Consider the following 24,765-nt stretch of genomic DNA (forward strand, 5'->3'; position numbering starts at 1 on the left):
ACTAATTGTCATTGTTTACTAGCTTCTAGTCAGGAATTTTTGTTGATTAAATGAAACCATGGAGTTTAGTTAGACTGTAATTTATTATGATTATTATTTTTTTTAGAGATAAGGTCTCAGTTTGCTGCCCAGGCTGGAGTGCAACAGTGTGATCCCGGAGCCTTGAACTCTCAAGCTCGAGCAGTCCTCCCACTTTAGCCTCCTGAGTAGCTGGGACTGTAGGTGTGTACTGTTATACTCAGCAATTTTTAGATTTTTTAGTCATGGGGTCTCACTATATTGCCCAGGTTGATCCTTGAACTCCTGGCCTTAAGTGATCCTCCCTCCTTTGCCTCCCCAAACACTAGAATTAGAGGCACAAGTCCCTGCGTTTGGCCTACTATTGTTTTTCAGTGTTTGTCATTTGAGTGTAAGTAAAACCTTTTTTTCCTCTTGAAATTTTAGAGATGGAAGCACTTTATTTTTTATGAGTTGCTCACCCACACATATAAACATATTATTTTAAAACCTGTGTACAGACTTTTTTGCTTTTTATATATTTTTTAAAAACTGCAGTTTGTACATAAACTTGCCCTTTTTAAGCATATTGTTCAGACTTTCAACAAATGAGTAGTTTTGTGACTGCCCCTCCTTTCTCCAGCCCCTGGCAACCCCTGATCATTTTTCTGTGTACAGTTTTGCTTATTCTAGAATGTCTTATAACTGGAACCAGACAGTATTATACATGCTATTTTTTAATCATGCAGAGTATTCTCAAAATAGAGTTTGACTGTAGATAAAATGTCCACTTGAGCAAAATGCCTGGAAAAAAGCAGCCCCTTGATGAAAGCTGCTAAATGATTCAGCAGATCACAAGTTCGATAGGTTTCGCTTTCGTTGATTAACTCAGGAGCTGCAGCCATAACAGTGGCTGGTACTCACCCCGTGCCTCTGCCTAGAGCGGCGCCTGGCACTGTTCCGGGGAAGGTGGCCTCCCTGGGCTCATTCCATCCTCACAGCAACCCTCTGGAGGTTGCTGTTCCCTCCACATGCACAGTCTGAGGGTGAGGAGATGGAAATAGATGTCAAACGAGGAATTCACTTTTTAGTCTTGGAAGATGTCAGTTGGAGCGCTGATAGCTTAATGACTTGACGTCTTTGACATCACCTCCGCTCTGGTGGGCAGTGATTGGGCGGCTGCCTCCTCATTGTGGCTCTGAGCGGGACCCCTGTGATGCCAGCCACATGACTTACAGGCACTGGCTGTGTGAGTGTATCCTTCATGTGGTCTCTACTCTGAAGCAAGTGGGTGGAGTGGCATCCCCTGAAAGTTTCAGTGTGGCTGTTACATATTCCTTTTGTTTCCTCCTCTTCAAGGTGTTTGTCTTTGGCACGCTCACAGAATGGCTGCGTTTCTACAACAAATGGCTGTACTGCTGCCTGTGGATTGTGAACGGCCTGCTGCAGTCCACCGGTTGGCCCTGTGTGGTTGCTATTATGGGCAACTGGTTTGGGAAAGCCGGGTATGCCACTTCTTTCCTCTCTGATTTCTCTGTTTAAGTGGTTTCCATGATGAATTTTTCAGATTTGTCAAAGTCAGTTACTTTGATGCCTTAGATATCACCCACATCTTTCATTAGCAAGTCAGAGGAGTTCAGGGAGAGAGAGTTTCACGTCAGTGTGCGTTGGAAATGGTGTGGGCCCTAGAAGTGATCCGGCCCAGGAGACACATTCCTACTACTCTTTGGGCTGTGGGCAGATTCTGAGTGTGGGCCAAGTCAGGAGGTCTCAATTTTTTATTTTGCTCATTGTTTCTTTAGAGAACATAAAAATCTCATTTGCTATCTGTCGTGTATCTTCCTTTGGGTTTTGCCTTCCCTGCCCATTTTTGAGAGTGATCTTATTTAACCTTTTTATATTAAAGATAAGGAAATTGAGGTCAAAGGTTATTCATGTGACCTGCCCAAGGTCATGTAACAAGGGCTCTAATTAGATTCAGATGAAGAACACCAGACTTTGGGGCTTGATCAAATGGGGTACTTTTTTCCCCTAAACCTTCAAGTAGCTTTTTTTTCTTTTTTTTTTTTTTTTTTTTGAGACAGAGTCTTGTTCTGTCACTAGGCTGGAGTGCAGTGGGGCAATCTCCACTCACTGCAACCTCCGCCTCCCGGGTTCAAGTGATTCTCCTGCCTCAGTCTCCTGAGTAGCTGGGACTACAGGCGTGTAACACGACGTTCAGCTAATTTTTTTTTTTTTTTGAGATGGGGTTTTGCTCTTGTTGCCCAGTGCAATGGTGCGATCTCAGCTCACCACAACCTCTACCTCCCAGGTTCAAGCAATTTTCCGGCCGTAGCCTCCTGAGTAGCTGGGATTACAGGCATGTACCCCCACACTTGGCTAGTTTTACATTTTTAGTAGAGACAGGGTTTCTCCATGTTGGTCAGGCTGGTCTCAAATTCCTGACCTCAGGTGATTTCGCCCTCCTCAGCCTCCTAAAGTGCTGGGATTACAGGTGTGAGCCACCACGCCCAGCTATAATTTTATATATAAATGGATTCATACAGTATGTACTCTTTTTTTTTTCCCTGTAAAGAAAGGGTCTGTGTTGCCCAGGCTGGTCTCAAGCTCCTGGCCTCAGCTATTCTGCCTTGCCTCCCAAAGTGCTGGGAATACAGGCATGAGCCACCACGCCCAGCCTTTGTGTCTTCTTTTATTCAGCATAATTAGAAATTTATTCATGTTTATTCATTCACCTGTAGATGAACATTTGGGTTGTTTTCAGTTTTGGGCTATTACAAATAAAGCTCCTGGGAACATTTGTGTACAAATCCTTGTGTGGACATATGCTTTCATTTCTCTTGGGTAAATACGTAGGAGGAGAATGGCTGGATCATATGTTAGGTGTGTATTTCCCTTTTTTTTCGTTTTTTCCCAAGATGGAGTTTTGCTCTTACTGCCCAGGCTGGAGTGCAATGGTGTGATCTTCTCTCACTGCAACCTCCGCCTCGTGGGTTCAAGTGATTCTCCTGCCTCAGCCTCCGGAGTAGCTGGGATTACAGGGGCCTGCCGCCACGCCCAGCTAATTTTTTATATTTTTAGTAGAGACAGGGTTTCTCCATGTTGGTTAGACTGGTCTTGAACTCCTGACCTCAGGTGATTCACCCGCCTTGGCCTCCCAAAGCGCTGGGATTACAGGCGTGAGCCTCCGCGCCCGGGTGCATTTACCATTTTAAGACACTGGCAGTCCAAAGTAGTTGTACCATTTTACATTCTCATCAGCACAGCATAAGGATTCTTATTACTCTGTGCCCTTCCCAGCACTTGGCATGCTTGGTGTTTTTTGATTTTAGCCATTTTAATAGGTGTGTAATGATATCTCATTGTGACTTTAATTTGCATTTTTCTCATGTCTAATGACTTGAGCATCTTTTTAAAAATATTTTTGCTTTGTTTTGTTTTTGAAACAGGGTCTCGCCCTGTCACTCAGGCTGGAGTACAGTGGTGTGATCTCGGCTCACTGCAACCTCCGCCTCTTGGTTTCAAGTGATTCTCTTGCCTCCCTCCCAGGTAGCTGGGATTATAGGTGTGCAGCCACTATGCACAGCTAATTTTTGTATTTTTGATAGAGACGGGGTTTCACCATGTTGGTCAGGCTAGTCTCAAACTCCTGACCTCAAGTGACCTGCCCACCTCAGGCCTCCCAAAGGCTAGGATTACAGGCATGAGCCATCTTGCCTGGCCAATTCAGTGTTTTTTCATGTGCTTATTTGCATATTTTTTTGTGTGAAGTATCTATTAAAATCTTTTGCCCACTTTTCAAAGACTTTGTATTTTGAGATGATTGTAGATTCATGCTTTTTACCATTCTGTTGCATTGTCTGTTGTCATATTTTACTGAGTTTTGAGAGTGCCTTACATTCTGGATATAGCTTTTTTGGGGGGTGGGGGGAGGCGGAGTCTTGCTCTGTTGCCAAGGCTGGAGTGCAGTGGCGTGATCTCGGCTTACTGCAACCTCCGCCTTGCAGGTTCAAGCTGTTCTCTTGCCTCAGCCTTCCAAGTAGCTGGGATTACAGGCATGTGCCACCACGCCCAGCTAATTTTGTATTTTTAGTAGAGATAGGCTTTCTCCATGTTGGTCAGGCTGGTCTCGAGCTCCTGACCTCAGGTGATCCGCCTGCCTTGGCCTCCCAGAGTGCTGGGGTTACAGGCGTGAGCCACTGTGCCCGGCCCATTTTAGTGTATTTTAAAAAACTTTTAAAATAGCGTGTTTAGTCTTGGTAGTATGCACCTTGGTGGTTTTGGCTGTTTTGTATTTTGAACTGCCCAGAGTATCTCTTCTGACCGTGGTCCTTTGTCTCCCACTGTTTTCCATCTTAGACGAGGAGTTGTTTTTGGTCTCTGGAGTGCCTGTGCTTCTGTGGGCAACATTTTGGGAGCGTGCCTAGCTTCTTCTGTTCTTCAGTATGGTTATGAGGTAGGTGTTGTTTTCTAGCTCTCATGCTCTCTCTCTCTCTCTCTCTGTGTGTGCGCACATGTGTGTTGCTTTTTATATATTAAATAATACTGTGGCCATTTAAAACTATGCAGAACTGTGTCTGGATAGGGCAAGGCTTGTATTAAAAGTAGTCAAACTTCTGACCGGGCATGGTGGCTCACACCTGTAACCCCAGCACTTTGGGAGGCTAAGGTGGGCGGATCACCTGAGGTCAGGAGTTTGAGACTAGCTTGGCCAACATGGTGAAACCCCATCTCTACTCAAAAAATACAAACATCAGCCGGGTGTGGTGGTGCATGCCTATAGTTCCAGCTACTCCGGATGCTGAGACAGGAGAATCACTTGAACCCGGGAGGCGGAGGTTCCAGTGAGCCAAGGTCGTACCACTTCACTCCAGCCTGGGTGACAGAGTGAGACTCCATTCAAAAATAATTTTTAAAAAAAGTAGACAACCTTTTGATATATTCATTAAAAGTAGACACATTTCTGATATATTCAAACACATAAAAATTATCCAGACACAGTTCTACATAGTTTTAAATGGCCACAGTATTATTTAATATAAAAAATTATTCATAACAAAAACACTATGGAGAGCCTAAAGACATATAACCAGTTGAGAAGTATTTGCAACTGATGTTTTTATTTTTTTTTTTTATTTTTTTTTGAGACGGAGTCTCACGCTGTTGCCCAGGCTGGAGTGCAGTGGCGCGATCTCGGCTCACTGCAAGCTCCGCCTCCCGGGTTCCCGCCATTCTCCTGCCTCAGCCTCCTGAGTAGCTGGGACTACAGGCGCCCGCCACCGCGCCCGGCTAATTTTTTGTATTTTTAGTAGAGACGGGGTTTCACTGTGGTCTCGATCTCCTGACCTTGTGATCCGCCCGCCTCGGCCTCCCAAAGTGCTGGGATTACAGGCTTGAGCCACCACGCCCGGCCGCAACTGATGTTACAGATAAAGGACTAACCTGGGTCAGGCATGGCGGCTCACACCTGTAATCCCAGCACTTTGGGAGGCTGAAGTAGAAGAATCACTTGAGCCCAGGAGTTCAAGACCAGCCTGGGCGATATAATAAGACCTCGTATCTACAAAAAAACTAAAAAATTAGCTGAGTGTGGGGGTGTGTGCCTGTAGTTCCTGCTATTCAGGAGGCTGAGGTGGGAGGATTGATTGCTTGAGCCTGGGAGCTGGAGGGTACAGTGAGCCAAAACACACCACTGCACTCCAATCTGGGTGATGGAACAAGACCCTGTCTCAAAAAAAAACAAAAAAACCCACCAAAAACAAAGGCTAATCCCTCTCATATGTAAAGAGCATCCATGAATTTTAAGAAAAAGACCAACAACAGAAAGATACAGAATTTGAATGTATAGTTATGGAAAGGATATAGAAATGGCTTGTAACTATATGTAAAATATTCTACTCACTGCTTATTCATTTAATAAATATTTAACTCCCCATATGTGCTCTTGGAACTGTAGAATATAGAACTGACCAAAAGAGACAAAAATCTCTGTTCTTACAGAACTTAGCAGGGAAATGCAAATTAAAGCTATGTTATTTAAAAAAAGGAGGGGGGGGAGAAAAACTATACTCTATACTTATTAGACTGGTAAAAATCCAAAAGTTTGAAAACATGTTGTACTTGTAAGAACCTGAAGAGACAGGCATTACAATCGAAAGACTAACAGAGTCACTAACTCGTGGAGGGATCAAAAAGGCAGTATCTTATCAAAATTACAGCTACACACACTGAGCAGTTCCACCTCCAGGAATTATTCACACAGATGAATAGATTGAAACACATGCAAATGATACATCTACAAGGTTCTTTATTTTGGCATTGTTTATAATGCCAGAATGTTGCAGAGCAGTACACTGCAACAATCTCAAAAGTGTGCTAAGTGGGCCGAGTGCGGTGGCTCATGCCTGTAATCCCAGCACTTTGGGAGGCCAAGGCAGGTGGATCACAAGGTCAGGAGTTCGAGACCAGCCTGGCCAACATGGTGAAACCCCGTCTCTACTAAAAATACAAAAATTAGCCAAACATGGTCACGGGCACCTGTAATCCCAGCTATTCCAGAGGCTGAGGCAGAGAATTTCTTGAATCTGAGAGGCAGAGGTTGCAGTGAACCAAGATCACGCCACTGCACTCCAGCCTGAGTGGCAAAGCAAGACTGTGTCTCAAAAAAAAAAAAAAAAAAATAGTGTGCTAAGTGAAGACGGCAAGGGTGTAAAACTGTATTGAATGCCGTTTTTGTAAGAAGGAAGAATGAAAGAGAATATGCTTGTATTAGCTTGTATGTTTCCAAAACGATTTCTGGGCAGTAAAAATGAACAGCAATGGTTATATGTTGGGAAAATTGGGAGAATTGAGCAGATAGGGAAGGTGGGGTAGGAGGGAGAGTTTTTACTGTACATTTTTTAATTTTTTCCAAGACTGAGTCTCACTCTGTCACACAGGCTGGAGTGCAATGGTGTGATCTCAGCTTACTGCAACTTCCTGGGTTCAGGGGATTCTCTTGTCTCAGTCTCCTGAGTAGCTGGGATTACAGGTGTATGCCACCATGCCTGAGTAATTTTTGTATTTTTAGTAGAGACGGGGTTTCACCATGTTGGCCAGGCTAGTCTCGAACTCCTGACCTTGGGTGAGCCGCCCACCTCGGCCTCCCCAAGTGCTGGGATTATAGGCGTGAGCCGCCATGCCCAGCTTTACTGTATATCTTATTCCTCTATTGCTTGAATCATGTGAATATATCACCTACTCAAAAACCTAAATTATTAAAAGTAAGTTTGCTCTTTTAAAAAGTGGATACATTTTTAAACAGCTCACCAAGAGTTTTGGTGTAGTTAGGGTCAGTGAGAAGTCCTTCATTCCCTTTGTTCATGGCCACCTTTATTCTAGGCTTCTTAGCCTCACCCCTGGATTATGTAGTTGGTTCAGATGAAAATTTCTGTTCACCTGTGCTGCTCTCAGATTTGACTTCTGGAAACACTGCTTTAATTTTGTCACTCACTGGTTTAAAAATTCAGAGTGTCCACATCAGGCTCCATTCTCTGTTAAATAAAAATTCAGCCGTGCAGCCTGATGATGGAAAGTCTTTAATCTACCTGTCACCTTTCCAAATCAGTTTTCTTCCCTGTTATACCCTAACAGAAGCCCTCTCCTTGAGTCGTGCAGTAAGCTTTCTATCTCCTTCCACCCCGTGCCTTTGCTTACCATGTGCCTGGAAAGATGGACAATTGGCTTTCATTTTCCATTCTTCCCTAAGACAGTGTCTTACTGCTTCAGCCTCTTCAGCTCTTTCCTTCGTCTGGATTCCTGTATGTGTTTCTCAGTAGGATTGGGCCTTCTCATTTATCCAACTACATGGTGCTTTATAATATTGTTTCATGTATTAATCCCTTCAACTGTATGTAATACCTTCGAGGGCAGATACTGTCTTTTATGGGAGGCTATGTGATACAAATAACTAGATTTTTGGAGCTAGTCTAATTTCACAACCATAATAGTACCACTTAGTATCCAGGGGACCTTAATTTTCCTCTCTGAGCCTCATAGAATCACCAGGAAGAATTAAATGAGAGAACACGAGTAGAACACTTTGCACATCGCCTGGCCCAGTAGAAGCACTGGGTGCTGCCTTGCTTACCAGTCTCCCTTCCCACCTCTCCCCAACCCCCACCTCCCCCCACCTGCCTTTACTGAATATGCTTGTGATGACTGTCCCCAGATATGTAAGGACCTCCTTTCCCCCTCTCCTCCAGTATGCCTTTCTGGTGACGGCGTCTGTGCAGTTTGCCGGTGGGATCGTTATCTTCTTTGGACTCCTGGTGTCACCAGAAGAAATTGGTGAGGAGAAGCCGTCCCTTCTATTCCGAATGTCTTACTATTATGGCCAAAAGGAAATCTGAGGCCAAAAAAATCGAATCTCTTTTTTCCTAGGAAAACTCTGAGCTCCTTTTAGTGAGTGAAAGGAGAACAGTACTGCCGTTTGAGTCCTGTCGACATTGTAGCCAGCCCCTGGCACAGCTGGACGTGTTTGAGGGGAGTGATGCACATCTTTTGTAGATACAGGAAAATCTTCGCATTTGCAAATGATTTTTATAATTGAGACACTGGCAAGGAATGAACATGGATGTATTTCTAATTTCACTTCTTGAAACATTTCTTTTCATCCATAAAAGTGATTCACAAAAATGATACCTGTACTTAAATACAGATCACATACAAGCGAAACCACAGAAGCAAACAGATGTACAATTCATCTATCTTTTCAGGATTTTTAGACAGACTGTGTGACTTTAATTGACCTTAGTTGACCTTGGTCTCTGGACTTTCGTTGCTGTTTCTGTAAAATGGAAATAAAAATAACATCGCCCCATAAGAAGTGATATATGCCGAGCCCTTCGCACGTGGTGGTCTCTCCATAAACAGTGGCTGTCGCTGTTGTTTTAGGTCTCTCAGGTATTGAGGCAGAAGAAAACTTTGAAGAAGACTCACACAGGCCATTAATTAATGGTGGTGAAAATGAAGAGGAATGTGAGCCGAATTATTCAATCCAAGATGATAGTTCTGTCGCCCAAGTCAAGGCAATAAGCTTCTACCAGGCGTGTTGCCTTCCTGGAGTCATACCGGTAAGAGCCACTCACATCTCACCACTGCCAGGGAGGTGTGAGAGCCCGTGACATCCCCTCTGCCTGGGATAAAGCTTCCCTAAGTATTGAGCCTGTCTTGGATACTTTATTTTAGGAATATATGTTCTGAGGAATGTTGTCTCGTGCCCCTCAGCTTATCTGATCCCTAATGCAGGGGTTGACAAACCTTCCATGAAGAGGCAGAGAGTAAATATTTTCGACTTCGGGAAACCATCCAGTCTCCCCACTACTCAGCTCTGTAGAGCAAAATAAGTCACAGAAAACATGGGACAGTTAGGCGTGGCCAGACTTGGCCAAAGAGCCCTGCTTTCCTGACCCTGATCTAGTATGTGACTAAAAAGGCAAAATTGATATTTTTTAATGTCTACTTTTGGGCCTTTCAAAGTATTATAGGATTATATGTGGACCAAGAAGAAGGGTTGTGAATGGTTCCTAAGTCTGCCTTGCCCCTTTTATTATTTATTTATGTTTTTGAGACAGAGTCCCGCTCTGTCACCCAGGCTGGAGTGCAGTGGTGCAATCTTGGCTCTCTGCAAGCTCCACCTCTCGGGTTCAGGCGATTCTCCTGCCTCAGCCTCCCGAGTAGCTGGGATTGCAGGTGCCTGCCACCACACCCAGCTAATTTTTTGTATTTTTAGTAGAGACGGGGTTTCACTGTGTTAGCCAGGATGGTCTCCATCTCCTGACCTCCTTGCCCGCTTTGGCCTCCCAGAATGCTGGGATTACAGGTGTGAGCCACCGCGCCCAGCTTGCCCGCTTTTAAAGGGTCCAGAACAGAGCACTCCACAGTCTTTCTTGGTCATGCATTCCAGTGTTTTCCACAGCCTGTGCAGTCAGGAAAGCCTTCTAACGTCTACACTAAATCCCTTCTGCAGTTTTTCTGTCTTGATGTTTCGGGCGCTCTAGCACTGGAGTGGAAGTTAAGAGGCCTAGGTTATGTTTCCAGCTTACCCACTAACTTTCTGTGACACCTGGGGTAAGTCACGCAACCCATCCGTATGTCTCAGTTCCCCTTCCCATGGAATAGAAATTATTCCAGTCTTCCCCGGGGCCTGTAACATTGGGCAGTTGTGTTTTGAACAAGCACCTGTTGTTATTTCATTTGTCAACGGTGCTTTATGAATGTGATCCCTCAGGTAGAGTGATCTGTAGGCCATCTTAATACGTGCCTGTCAATCCTCTTCTGTCGGTGCCCCCAAGCTGAGAGAACTCACGTTTCCAACAGAGTTAAGTATGAGTTAAAATGCTTTTCCACAATCCTTTAACCCAGTGATGATATACGATATAAGAGAAATGCAGGTTGCTTTAGGCCTGTTCTTATGCTATTGATTATTATCTTTTAACTGGTTTTTAAAATACTCTACTGGTAATAGTTTAATTTTTGAGAAAGATCTTTGTTGTGACTAAATATGGACCGCTTTTGCTGTTCCTTTGTTCTTCACAAGCTATTGTTCTCTGACATGGGCAGGGATGTAAAGGAAATCTAGTTAACTTAATTCCTTTGTCTTTGTAGCAGGCTGTCTGGTCAGAATGCACTCGTGATTGGGATTTGGCCCTCTAGGGGGTGGCTGTTGCCTGCCAGGGAAGCTGTTTTAAAACAAGTGATACCTAGGGAATAACTGGCAGCTCCAGGGAAAAGAATATACTAGCCAGACACCCTTTGAAGTCAGCCCCTCTGTTCCCCCCCCGCTTTTTCCTTTGATGCTAAATGTCAGGATTTCCTGGTAGTAATGCGTTGAATATAGGAGGCTCAGCCCCACCACCGTCTTCATGTAGCTGCAGCATTTTTTCCCCTAAAGGAGAGAGTCACAAGGACGATGATGACATGTTCTTTCATTTTTGACTCGCCAGAGAGACTCTCTTCTTTGCCACCGGACCGGGGAATGTGGAGCTTTTGGAAACTAGTGTGAAAGGGATTATCATGCTGCTGCTCTTCTTAGACCTTGGAACTGTAGTGTAGCCCCTTTGCTCTCCATTGTTCATAGTGTTGCCTTGGCAAGGAGTAGAATAACCAAGCCCGTTTGGCTGCTCCCAGTAAAGGCCGTGGTGCTTCCTGGACTTCTTTGCCTGTGGTTAACGCTGGTTAGTGGCATGAATACCATTCATCTTTGTGTGAATAAAGAAATGTGGGCATGTGCCCTGCCTTATAGGCTCCAAACACTGGCTTGCTTCTGCTGGAGAACTGATAGGAGGAGAAACTGGAGACAGCTAAGAAGTAGCCATATGTGTTTTTTATTCCAAAGGCCTGCTGTACATGCCTGTCTAGAAGTTAACAGGGATGAAGAGCAGAGGGAGACTGGCTGAAGTCAGGCATGTGGGGGTTTGTAGAGATGTTTAATTGTAAAATCAGGTTCTGTTCATCCTAAATTCCTTTATTTTGTTTTGCTTTTAAATGACATTAAAAATGGTGGTCATGCTGTGCTATTTGTCCCTCACTGAGAGTTGAATGCTTTTCTTGTAGTACTCACTGGCCTACGCCTGCTTGAAGTTAGTGAATTACTCCTTCTTCTTCTGGCTCCCCTTTTATCTGAGTAACAACTTCGGCTGGAAGGAGGCGGAAGCCGACAAGCTGTCCATTTGGTACGACGTTGGAGGGATCGTAGGTATGCCAGTGATGCGCCTTTTCCATAATAAAGTTAGTCACTAGTGATCTTTTACTGGGTTGTGAAATCTGGCCTCATTTAAAGTTTTATTACTTATTCTACAACCATTTCCCTAAACTGTCCTATTAGTAAACAGCCAAACTCTTAAAAAAAAAAAAAAAAAAAGGAAAAAACAAGTGGTCCATAGAAAGGAAGACCCAGCCTAAGGCAGCGCTGTGATTTACTGGGCTCTTTTTTCTTAGTCCTTTGTTGATGGATCAGTTCTTTTGTCTCGGGAAGCACATGGAAATCTCTTTAAATGCAATCCTTTCATACGGCTTTCTCATTGATATCTTAGCTCTAAAGCTAATTGTATGTCGGAGATCCAAGTTAGAATGTGAACGTGTTCATTGTATCTACCTCCCGCTTTCCCCACCTCCCCCAGCCTAATAAGGGAGAATACACCAGTCCCCCCCTTATCTGTGGTTTCACTTTTCGAAGTTTCAGTTACTCTTAATACTGTACAATAAGATATTTTCAGAGAGACCATTCACATAACTTATGTTACAGTATATTGTTATTGTTTTCTATTTTTGTTAGTTACTGTTAATTTCTGTGCCCAACTTATAAATTAAACTTGATCATGGGAATGTATGTATAGAAAAAAACATAGTATATATAGAGTTTGCTACTGTCTGTGGTTTCAGGCAAATGCGGGGGTCATGGAACATATCGGCTGAGGATAAAGGGGAACCACACCTTAGTATGTAGGTTGTCAGATCATAGAGGTAGACGTAACAGCAGGGATTAACTTTTGTGAATGTTTTACAGTTGTTTCATTGTAAACAAAGATTTTAATAGTGGTTTATTTTGTGGTAGCTGGACGTATCAACAAGGAAGTAATAAGTATGAACAAGGAAATAAGACAGAGGAGCAGAATGTACTTTAGTGGGTGTTGCTTACATGGCTATGCCAGATCTTAATAACCTTCAATAATGTTAACGGTTAGAATTGTGGTGAGACTCAACTGCCATGAGCTTGTGAAAGCACACAGTCTATGCTAGGCAATCTAATATTACTGTATTTGAACTTGGCTGCCCGCATTCTTAAATCCAGAGCCAAAGGTGAGGTTGCAACCTTTAGACCTCACTGTACTTCTGTATCCTCTGAAGTTGAAATTGTCCAGCTGCCTCCTGTCTGATAAGGACACACCAGATGTCCTGTAGCCCCTAGAACTCAGAATGGTGCTGTATGTGACATTGTTGCTTGAAAGATTCATATCCCTGCTTTTTAAAGATTGTGTCCTATTACCAAACCATAACTGCTAAATTTTATTTTAGTGAATATTTACTAGCCACTATTTTTTTTTTTTTTTTTTTTTTTTGGAGATGGGGATACTGCTCTGTTGCCCATGCTGGAGGGCAGTGGCATGATCTTGGCTCACTGCAGCCACAACCTCCTGGGCTCAAGCGATCCTCCCACCTCAGCCCCCTGAGTACCTGGGGCTACAGTCACGCACCACCACACCCAGCTATTTTTTTTGTATTTTTTGTAGAGATGGCGTTTCACTGTGTTGCCCAGGCTGGTCTCAAACTCCTGGGCTCAGGCAATTTGCCCACCTCCGTCTCCCAAAGTGCTGGGATTACAGACGTGAGCCACTGTGTCCACCTACTGGCCTCAATATACTGTAAGACACAATTTTTTATTTTTTGAGACACAGTCTTGCTCTGTTGCCCAGGCTAGAGTGCAGTGGCACAATACAGCTCACGGTAGCCTCAGCCTCCTGGGTTCAGCAGCACGATACGGTTCACCACAGCCTCAACCTCCTGGGCCCAAGCAATCCTCCTACCTCAGCCTCCCAAGTAGCTGGGAATATAGGCACGTGCTACCATGCCCGGCTAATTTATCTTTTATAGAGATAAGGGCACTGTGTTGCCCAGGCTGGTTTGAACCCCTGGCCTCAAGCAGTCCCCTGGCCTTGGTCTCCCAAAGTGCTGGGATTATAGGTGTGAGCCACCATGCCCAGAGAGACATAGTTCTTAATTCATTATCTTTTAAATTAAAAAGAAAAATCAGAAATAGCATTCACAGCTTGTTTTTGTAAGGGATAGCCCATGGTTTTGACCGTTTTTCCTTTTTTCATGTTTTGCTGTCTGATTTGTGGTCGCCTGTCCGCATTGGTCATCATGGCGATTTAACAGACAATTTATCTTCCTAAAAGGAAGTAATGGAGGACCCCTTTTCAGGGAGTCAGCCATATATATATATTTTTTTTTTTTAGACGGAGTCTCACTCTGTCGCCCAGGCTGGAGTGCAGTGGCACAATCTCGGCTCACTGCAAGCTCTGCCTCCCAGGTTCACACCCTTCTCCTGCCTCAGCCTCCTGAGTAGCTGGGACTACAGGCACCTGCCACCATGCCCGGCTAATTTTTTTGTACTTTATTAGTACAGAGGGGGTTTCACCATGTTGGCCAGGATGATCTGTATCTCCTGACCTCGTGATCTGCCCACGTCGGCCTCCCAAACTGCTGGGATTACAGGCGTGAGCCACCGCGCCCGGCCCAGCCACATTTTTTGATAGACCAGTGTTAGGCTGCTGCCAGTGAGACTAGAGGGCCAATGGGGAGCACACCTCAGGTGAGCGAGCTAACTTAGAAGTGATTTTGATTGCTCGACACTCTGTGCTTGAAGGTGGAACTTTGCAAGGCTTCATCTCTGACGTGCTACAGAAGAGAGCGCCGGTTCTTGCCTTGAGTCTACTTCTGGCGGTTGGGTCCCTTGTCGGGTATAGTCGTGAGTATTCCTTTGCAATTACGAATTCCTTTGCTTCCCTAATCTGGTAGGAATAAGGCATTTTGTCTGGAGTCAGTGACCAGTGCTAGGGAGAGCCTGGAGACCTGCTTCAAGGCCTGATATGCCACCTTTGCATTGTCCTGTGAATGCCTGGGAAACCTGTCATCACATCGTTTTATTTGTCTTGGGAGGAAACTGACATCTCTTTTGCTTTGTTAATTTGCTTAAAAGCTTGCTTGGGAGTGTATATGCTTTGTTTGGGGGAGGCTCCAGAGGCATGGCATTATAGCCAATAAAACAATAAAAAGGGAACAGGTTTCAAAAGCGGAAAGATGGTAATTAGTAGGTGTGGTATATGTCCCTTAAGATGCTGCTGAGACAGGAGTAGGGCTTTTCTTTAGCTTTTAGAAGTCTCGTTAGCTTGAGCACCAGCAAGAGGCAGACGTTACAAATCAGAGTTGAAAGCGGCAGAGAGAGTTGTGTCTCTTTGTTGTCTCTGGGAGTGATTTGTGAGGTCGCGGAGACTCAGATCTTTGCGTACTGTTGGCAGAGGCACGTGGAGTCCGCTTTTTAAGTCACCGTGGTTTGTCTGTGTCTTCCCTCACAGGTTCTCCAAACGATAAGGCCATCAATGCCCTTCTGATGACTGTTACAGGTGCGGCCCATGGCTCTGCTCCACTGTGCTTCTGCTACTCTGTCAATTCAGAGGAAAAGGGAAACTGTTTTCTCCCTCAATTTGAGTAGTACCGAAACCTTAATTACAGAGAATTCAGATTTTAGAAGGAAAGATGTCTCCTTTTCCAGATTCTTTTTCTCTGCTCTTTCTTACATCACCTCCTCAGTCCTATTGTGACAGAAGCAGTCCCTATTGACAGAAATTTTCTTAAGATTTTTTTTGTTTTTGAAATGGAGTCTCGCTCTGTCACCCAGGCTGGAGTGCAGTGGCGCGATCTCGGCTCACTGCAAGCTCTGCCTCCCAGGTTCATGCCATTCTCTTGCCTCAGCCTGCCGAGTAGCTGGGACCACAGGCGCCCGCCACCACGCCTGGCTAATTTTTTGTATTTTTAGTAGAGATGGGGTTTCACTGTGTTAGCCAGGATGGTCTCGATCTCCTGACCTCGTGATCTGCCTGCCTCGGCCTCCCAAAGTGCTGGGATTACAGGTGTGAGCCACTGCATCTGGCAGATTTTCTAAGATTTTTGATTACTGTCCCAGCTTCTGCTTTTATTTCTAGAAGTGACTTAGAAAGATGCCACATGGGAAACCAATTCACAAGCTTTCAAAAAAATCCACAATAGCTTGTGTCTCCTCCTGTGTTGGAGTCGGTCAGCATTTTGTCACTTGAGCACTAGATAGAATAGTTGGGTGCATTTAGGGACTATGTTATAGAAAAATTACTTATTTTATTTATTATTTATTTATTGAGACAGAATCTTGCTTTGTTTCCCAGGTGGAGTGTAGTGGCGCAGTCTCAGCTCACTGCAACCTCCACCTCCTGGGTTCAAGCGATTCTTCTGCCTCAGCCCCCTGAGTAGCTGGTAATATAGGCATGCACCACCCTGCCCAGCTAATTTTTGTATTTTTAGTAGAGACAGTGTTTCACCATGTTGCCCAGGCTGGTCTCAAACTCCTGACCTCAGGTGATCCACCCGCCTTAGCCTCCCAAAATGCTGGGATTACAGGCATGAGCCACCATCCCCAGCCAGAACAATTACTTATTTTAAACTTATTTTATTTTTATTTTTGAGAAGGAGTCTTGCTCTTGTCACCCAGACGGGAATGCAGTGGTGCGATCTCAGCTTACTGCAACCTCTACCTCCTGGATTCAAGTGATTCTTCTGCCTCAGCCTCCCGAGTAGCTGGGATTACAGGCGCCTGCCACCACGCCCAGCTAATTTTTGTATTTTTAGTAGAGACAGTGTTTCACCATGTTGCCCAGGCTGGTCTCGAACTCCTGACTTCGGGTTATCTGCCCACCTCAGCCCCTCAAAGTGCTGAGATTACAGGCATGAGCCACTGCGCCCAGCCAGAAAAGTTACTTATTTTAAACTTTAGATCGTGCTTGGCAGAGTGAGCTGCTCATTCTGCTTGGGGTACATGGAACTGATACCAGCAGTGAGAACAGAATCACCTGGGCCATCCCATGCCTGATTCATGGGCAGCCTCACTGAGAGCAGTGGCAGGTAGCGTCACCTGCTCCATTTCAGTGGCTTTTTCCTCTTTGCTCTTTTTTTCAGTATTCCTGGTTGAATTTGTGTAGTGGAAAGATCATATGATGCAACTCTACCATAATAGAATTTATTTGAAAAGCTAGTGCAGTTGATATTAATGAATGTAAACTTCACAGGATTAGACAGGCTATGTGTTTCACTATATTTTTGTATCTTTGGTTTCTACAAAATATACTAGAGTGTCACATAATTCAAGAAGAGATTTCAGGAACGTGGATGTTAACTATTAATAGTTTGAAAATGATACTATCTGGGGGTTTCCTTTTTTTTCCACGTCTGTCCAACATATTAAGAAAACTATTGGGATATTATTTTGCCTTATGCAGTAGATTGCTAGTGGTTGTGAATTGTGTTTTAATAAGAACCTGTTCTGTTTGTGACTTCAGGATTTTTTATTGGTGGACCTTCTAATATGATTAGTTCTGCTATTTCCGCGGACTTGGGTCGCCAGGAGCTCATCCAAGGGAGCAGTGAGGCCTTGGCCACTGTCACAGGAATTGTTGATGGTTCGGGGAGCATTGGAGCTGCTGTGGGCCAGGTGAGAGAACAGGAGAGGGGCTGGGATTCTAATGTCTTCCCTCAAAGGCGCCTGAACGTGAACCTGCCCTCTGGGCCTCAGTAGGTGGCACTCTTGTGCTATAGAATGCTGTTCCGAGAGCCCAAGGACTTCCGTCTCTTCTCAGAACCAGCTGATGCCTCCTAATGTGGAAGAACTCTCCATTTTTTTTAGTTCCTTTTTTCTACTTATACTTCTAGATTCTTCCTGTCTGCAAATAAGCTAAGACCTCATAAGACAGACAGATCCTTCTGCCCCAGCCCACCACCCCCTTCTTTCTTTCCAGGCTGAACCTGGTGTTCCATGGCCAGGGGCGCTTCTTGTTATCCCCACCTGGCATGTGGACCCCACCATTGCTGTCTCCTGTCTCCCTCTCCCAGACACTCTACTGCATACATGTTCCTTCCTGGGCCCCACCAGACATGGCCATGGACTCTGCAGCTGCTTCTGAATCACTTGCTCTACTTCCTGTGTGTCCAAAAATCTCTGACCGTATCTCAAAGAGTGGCCCATAAGTGTCTGGTATCAGAATCATCTGGGGCACTCATTAAAGTACAGAACACCAAGTGTACTACAGACTCGCTGAGTTAGAACCTACAGATCTGTATTTTCAACAAGCCGCCTCGGTGATTCTTCCGCACTCGGATGTTTGAGATCCCTACACTAAGATTGGCCTACTATACTTAGAACTATTTACGTTGACCTTTTTTTTTTTTTGGCATAAATTCAGGCTTTCTCTGGGACAGATATTTCTTTTCTGGCACAGTAATGAGTCATGCCTCTTCTAGGATATACCACTACAGATTGTAGAGTACTAATTTTGCTAAAAGATGGATTTGAGAGTCATCTGTATGGATAAAAATAGTTGAACCTGTGGAAGTGAATGAACCATTTAATGGGGAAAGAGAATGTTGGCCGAGCCTCAGGGAATGCCCAGTGGTCAAAGAAAGAGGAAGGCAGCAGAGTAACCTATAGTCAAGGGAACTGCGTTTGAGAAAGCGTTAGTAAGGTCATGGATGTAGAGAGGTCAGTAGAAGGAGAACTGAAGGATTTGTCTCTTAGGCTCTTAGTTTTGACATCTAGGAGGTCATTAATAGCCTTGACGATTATTGTTACTTGCTTGGTGGGGGTGAATTGCTAATGTCTGATTGCTAGTGGTTAATGAGAGACAAGTATTGAGGTAAAGTAAGCCATGTTAATACTTTGACTACCTAGCCGTATTTTAATAGTCTATATGCGCTTGTTAATGTCTGTCCCTCCCACTGTAACATAAGCTTCCTGAATGTGGCATTTTGTTGTATGTTCTTCTGTCACCTTAGTACCGAGAACAGTGACTGGCACACGGTAGACATTACTTGTGGAATGAACGATTGATATGCTTAGCATATTTGATTATAAGACTAAAGGGCAAAAAACCCCAAAGAAACAAAAACCTTAGCAAAGACTTGAAAAATGTGCTTACCTGATCATGCTCTGGAGTGGGAATTGAAAAATGCTCCCAGCCGTCAGTTCAGATATTTTCCTCTTTGGGGTAGAGAGTGACTGCATTGGGCATCCTTTTCTGACATTATATTATTTTAAGTTATCCTTCATTTCGAATGTTTTCTTCACTAACTAAATGGGTGGATTATAATGAGTATTTCAGAGAGTTTGCTTTTATTTAGATTGCCTCACCTGCCAGTATCCAGATCCCTCACTGTGAACTTGGGTCCTAGACTGACCTTCATGGTCGGGGAAGCATATCTGGAGTAAGTCACTGTTAGCTTTACTCATTCCTCTTCCATGTTGAGTTTTGAATGATTTCCCATTGCCTAAGGGGTGAAATCCCAAACTCTGTGACTTAGCGTTAAACTCTATCAGTCCTGTCCTTAGCCAGTGTACTAATTTACCCTGAATAACTTTGTTGCCCTCATCTTTCCCTGACTTCCCAAGTAAAGAATTGTTTCTCCTTCAGGTTGCCATAGCAGTTGATGCGGTCCTCTAGTAGGCACCTGTCACGGTGTAAAGGGGATACACCGTGACAGGTGCTGTGCTTGTTTCCTTCGTCTTTGCATACCCAGTGCTTAGTGCTTTTTTTGACATATACTAGGAGTTCAGTAAAATTAAATTGCAGTATCTGCCCAAGAGAAATGAGAATGAATGTCCACATTAAAACTTATACATGAGGCTGGGTGTGGTGGCTCATGCCGGTAATCCCAGCACTTTGGGAGGCCAAGGCAGGAGGATTGCTTGAGGCGCCCAAGCAACATAGTGAGACCCTCATCTCTACAAAAAAAAAAAAAAAGTGAGCTGGGCATGGTGGTATGTGCCTGTCCCAACTACTTAAGAGGCTGAGATGGGAGGATTGCTTGAGCCTGGGAAGTCAAGGCTGCAGTGAGCCATGATCACACCACTCCACTCCAGCCTGGGTGACAGAGCCAGACCCTGTCTCTCTCTCTCTTTTTTTTTTTTTTTTTGGAGACAGGGTCTGACTCTGTCGCCCAGGCTGGAGTGCAGTGGCAGGATCTTGGCTCACTGCAACCTCTGCCTTCTGGGACTCAAGCGATTGTCCCACCTCAGCCTCCCAAGTAGACTGGACTGCAGGTACGCACCACCACGCCCAGCTAATTCTTGTATTTTTTTTTGTAGAGATGGGGTTTCACCATGTTGCCCAGACTGGTCTCAAACTCCCGGGCTGAAGTGATCCTCCTGCCTCGGCCTCTCAAAGTGCTAGGATTACAGGCATGAGCCACTTTGCCAGGCCAAGACCCTGTCTTAAAAAAAAAAAAAAAAAAAAAGATAAAGTTGCAGTCAGAGTTTGGAGCACCCTGTGCTTCCTTTAGTGGATGATTAGACCTCTTTTTTGCTTCACATGATGTGATCTAATAAAAATCACATAGTCATTCTGCATTAATTTTTTTCACATGTACATTTCAGTAATAATGTGATCAAAGAATGTTATCCTTTTGTGCCTGTGGCCAAACTGATTTTTGACAAGGGTGCCAGGACCATTCAATGGAGAAAGGATGGTCTCTCAATAAACAGTATTGGGAAAACTGGATATCCACATGAAAAGAATGAAGTTGGAGCTGAGGAGTGGGGGAGGAAAGAAAAAAAAAAAAGAATGAGGTTGGACTCTTACCTTACCTCATATGCAGAAATTACCTCAAAATGAATTAAAGGCCTAACTTTAAGAACTTAAAATTGTAAAACTCATAGAAGAAAACATAAGGACAAATCTTCATGACAAATGTGTACAAATGACCAATAAGCACATGAAGAGTCTCAACATCCTTAGTCATTAGGAAATTGCAAATCAAAAACACAGTGAGTTGTGACTTCATACTTTCTGTGATGGCTGTAATTAAAAACCAGGACAGGTGACTGGTGTTGGCGAGGCTGTGCAGACATTGAAGCCCTGCATTGCTGGTGGGACTGCAAAATGATGCAGCTTCTGTGAAAAATACTTCGGTGCTTCTTCAAAAAAATTTAAGGCCGGGCGCGGTGGCTCACGCCTGTAATCCCAGCACTTTGGGAGGCCGAGACGGGCGGATCACGAGGTCAGGAGATCGAGACCATCCTGGCTAACACGGTGAAACCCCGTCTCTACTAAAAAATACAAAAAACTAGCCGGGCGAGGTGGCAGGCGCCTATAGTCCCAGCTACTCGGGAGGCTGAGGCAGGAGAATGGCGTGAACCCGGGGGGCGGAGCTTGCAGTGAGCTGAGATCCGGCCACTGCACTCCAGCCTGGGCGACAGAGTGAGACTCCGTCTCAAAAAAAAAAAAAAAAAAAAAAATTTAAATAGAATTACCATATGACCCAGCAATTCCACTCCTAGGTATTTCCCAAAAGATTGAAAACTGGGGGCCGGGCACCATGGCTCACGCCTGTAATCGCAGCACTTTGGGAGACCGAGGTGGGTGGATCACTTGAGGTCAGGAGTTCGAGACCAGCCTGGCCAACATGGTGAAACCCCATCTCTACTAAAAATACAAAAATTAGCTGGATGTGGTGGCAGGTGCCTGTAATCCCAGCTACTTGGGAGGCTAAAGCAGGAGAATTGCTTGAACCTGAGAGGTGGAGGTTGCAGTGAGCCAAGATTGCACCACCGCATTGCAGCCTGGGTGACAGAGGAAGACTCTGTCTCAAACAAAAAAGAAAAAAAAGAAAACTGAGACTCAGATATTTGTATGTCAACATTTATGGCAGCATTATTCATAGTAGCCAAAAGGTAGAAACAACTCCGGTCCATCAGCAGATGAATGGAGAAACAAAATGTGGTATATCCATACAATGGAATACTAATGAGCCATTAAAAAGAAATGAAGGGAGGTTACAGTGAGCTGTTATCATACTATTACACTACAGCCTGGGCAACAGAGAAAGACCCTGCCCCTTTTAATCCCAGCACTCTGGGAGGCCGAGGCAGGTGGATCACCTGAGATTAGGAGTTCAAGACCAGCCTGGCCAACATGGTGAAACCTCGTCTCTACTAAAAATACAAAAATTAGCCGGGCATGGTGGCACCTCAGCTACTTGGGAGGCTGAGGCAGGACAATCCCTTGAACCTGGGAGGAGGAGGTTGCAGTGAGCTGAGATCGCACCACTGTACTTCAGCCTGGGTGACAGAGCAAAACTCCATTTCAAAAAAAAAGGAGGGGGGGGCAGGTGCAGTGGCTCACGCTTGTAATCCCAGCACTTTGGGAGGCTGAGGTGGGTGAATCACCTGAGGTCAGGAGTTCCAGACCAGCCTGGGCAACGTGGTAAAACCTCATCTCTACTAAAAATACAAAAATTAGCCGAGTATGCTGACTCACGCCTGTAATCCCAGCTACTTGGGAGGCTGAGGCAGGAGAATTGCTGGAACTTGGGAGACGGAGGTTGCAGTGAGCAGAGATTGCCCGCTGCACTCCAGCCTAGGCGACAGAGTGAGACCCCATCTCCAAAAAAAGAGGAGTGAAGTTCCAATGTAGTCTACCCTGAAAGCATTATGCTAAACATTCCAGACATAAAAGGACAAATATTATGATTCCATTTACATGAAATATCTAGCATAGGCCAATTCATGGAACCAGAAAGAAGAGGTTAGCAGGAGCTGGGGAGATGGGCAGTTAATTTCTTATTAGGAACAGAGTTTCTATTTGGATGATGAAAAAGTTTAGAAATAGATAGTGGTGATGGTTGTACAACATTATGAATGTAACTGATACCACTGGATTGCACACTTAAAAATGTTTAAAATGGGCCGGGTGCGGTGATTTACGCCTGTAATCGCAGCACTTTGGGAGCCCAAGGTGGGTGGATCACGAGGTCAGGAGATTGAGACCATCCTTGGCTAACACCTGTCTCTACTAAAAATACAAAAAATTAGCTGGGCGTGGTGGCAGGCGCCTGTAGTCACAGCTACTTGGGAGGCTGAGGCAGGAGAACGGCGTGAACCCGGGAGGCAGACCTTGCAGTGAGCCAAAATCACGCCACTGCACTCCAGCCTGGGCAACAGAGGGAGACTCCATCTCAAAAAAAAAGAAAAAAGAAAAAAAAGATTAAAATGGCAAATTTTATGTAAGTTATATCTTACCATAATAAGAGAAAAAAAGAAAATGGGTTAAATAAGTGCAATTAGATCCTTTTCAGTAATTGAAAAAGTAAATGGATATGCTGTAGGATGCAAAGGTAGTACAGCAACACTGTGAGCAAACAGTATGATTGGAAAATGAGTGGCATACTTAAAGACAAACTCTTTTTGAGGCATCAATTATAGTACCTTTCATTGGAAGAAAGAATGATTAAGTGGGTGTAGCTTGTGGATGTTCATCTTCCTCTCTAAATAGCAAAGTGAATAAAATAAACCTTCTGGGCCGGGTGCGGTGGCTCACGCCTGTAATCCCAGCACTTTGGGAGGCTGAGGCGGGCGGGTCACAAGGTCAGGAGATCGAGACCATCCTGGCTAACACAGTGAAACAGCGTCTCTACTAAAAATACAAAAAGTTAGCCGGCTGTGGTGGCGGCGCCTGTAGTCCCAGCTACGCGGGAGACTGAGGCAGGAGAATGGCGTGAACCCGGGAGGCGGAGCTTGCAGTGAGCCGAGATTGCGCCACTGCCCTCCAGCCTGGACGACAGAGCAAGACTCCGTCCCAAAAAATAACCAATAAATAAATAAATAAATAAACTGACAACTTCTACTATATGGTTTTTCCATTTAGACTCTGCATGCTTAAATGGGCCGTTAATCACAGCAGGCACATGTATGTGGAAGAGCTCTGTAAACTGCAAAACATACAAATCCTGTGTCCCCTTCTTATTTTCTAAAATAGCCATGTTTAATCTACTTTTTAGCTGCTTCCTTTTATAAACTTATAAAGAATTATATTGTAATTTTTTTTTCTCCCTTTTAGTATTTAGTGTCTCTGATCCGGGACAAGCTAGGATGGATGTGGGTTTTCTACTTTTTCATTCTCATGGTAAGTAGGTGCTCCTTTAAAAAAAAAAAGTCATTTTTCTATTAATTAAGTTCAAAGCATTTACTTAAGTCACTTCTTCAGCAGAATTGTTGATTGCTTTTAAAGGCGCCTTTGTGAAAAGTAACATTTTATTAGTCTAAAAGACACCTCCTTCTCCTTCTCCTTCTTCTCCTTCTCCTTCTCCTTCTCCTTCTCCTTCTCCTCTCCTCCTCCTCCTTCTCCTCCTCCTCCTCCTCCTCCTCCTCCTCCTCTTCTTCTTCTTCTTCTTCCTCCTCCTCCTCCTCCTCTTCTTCTTCTTCTTCTTCTTCTTCTTCTTCTTCTTCTTCTTCTTCTTCTTCTTCTTCTTCTTCTTCTTCTTCTTCTTCCTCCTTCTTCCTTCTTCCTTCTTCCTTCTTCCTTCTTCCTTCTTCCTTCTTCCTTCTTCCTTCTTCTTCCTTCTTTTTCTTCTTTCTTCTTTCTTCTTCTTTCTTCTTCTTTTTTTTTTTGAGGCAGTCTTGCTCTGTTGCCCAGGCTAAAGTGTGGTGGCATGATCTCGGCTCACTGCAGCCTCTGCCTCCCGGGTCAAGCGATTCTCCCACCTCAGCCTCCCGAATAGCTGGGATTACAGGCACCTGCCACCACGCCCGGCTAATTTTTGTATTTTTAATAGAGACGGTGTTTCACCATATTGGCCAGGCTGGTCTTGAACTTCTGACGACCTCAGAGGATCCACCCGACTCGGCCTCCCAAAGTGCTGGGATTACAGGCATGAGCCACTGCGCCTGACCTCACATTCTTCTTTTTAAGGAAGAAAAAGGCTCTCAGTTTGCTCTTGACCTGAGTCTAATGAATATTGCCATTTATGACTTCAGAAAAACAAGAAGAGACTTATTTAAAGTATCACCAGCCCCTAATCAGTATCCTCTTCTAGGCTACTCTCTATCTGCTGAATATAATTTAGGAATTCTGAAGTAAATTACAATGTACACCAAGCAACACTGAGTTAAAAGAGCAGCATTGCTGTAATTAACACTGTCATGTTTCCCGGTTC

The 24,765-nt window shown here is 44.5% G+C and overlaps 1 protein-coding gene across 4 annotated transcripts in view; it reads left to right on the plus strand.

Moving 5' to 3' along the window:
* LOC105471284 (solute carrier family 37 member 3) overlaps positions 1 to 24,765 on the plus strand; it is a 64,267-nt gene that overhangs the window by 37,921 nt on the left and 1,581 nt on the right. For 2 of the 4 annotated variants that reach the window (XM_011723672.2, XM_071094370.1), the window contains 9 exons: positions 1,357 to 1,502; positions 4,357 to 4,453; positions 8,241 to 8,325; positions 8,932 to 9,110; positions 11,593 to 11,734; positions 14,405 to 14,506; positions 15,114 to 15,161; positions 17,124 to 17,275; positions 23,670 to 23,735. In XM_011723672.2, coding sequence (XP_011721974.1) covers positions 1,357 to 1,502; positions 4,357 to 4,453; positions 8,241 to 8,325; positions 8,932 to 9,110; positions 11,593 to 11,734; positions 14,405 to 14,506; positions 15,114 to 15,161; positions 17,124 to 17,275; positions 23,670 to 23,735 — 1,017 coding nt within the window. Of the gene's footprint in view, positions 1 to 1,356; positions 1,503 to 4,356; positions 4,454 to 8,240; positions 8,326 to 8,931; positions 9,111 to 10,006; positions 10,108 to 10,267; positions 11,735 to 14,404; positions 14,507 to 15,113; positions 15,162 to 17,123; positions 17,276 to 23,669; positions 23,736 to 24,765 lie in introns of those variants that run through there. The other 2 variants (XM_071094368.1, XM_071094369.1) reach the window with 2 other exon arrangements.

Source organism: Macaca nemestrina, chromosome 4 (assembly GCF_043159975.1).
Source record: "Macaca nemestrina isolate mMacNem1 chromosome 4, mMacNem.hap1, whole genome shotgun sequence".
Classification (NCBI taxonomy): Eukaryota; Metazoa; Chordata; class Mammalia; order Primates; family Cercopithecidae; genus Macaca; species Macaca nemestrina.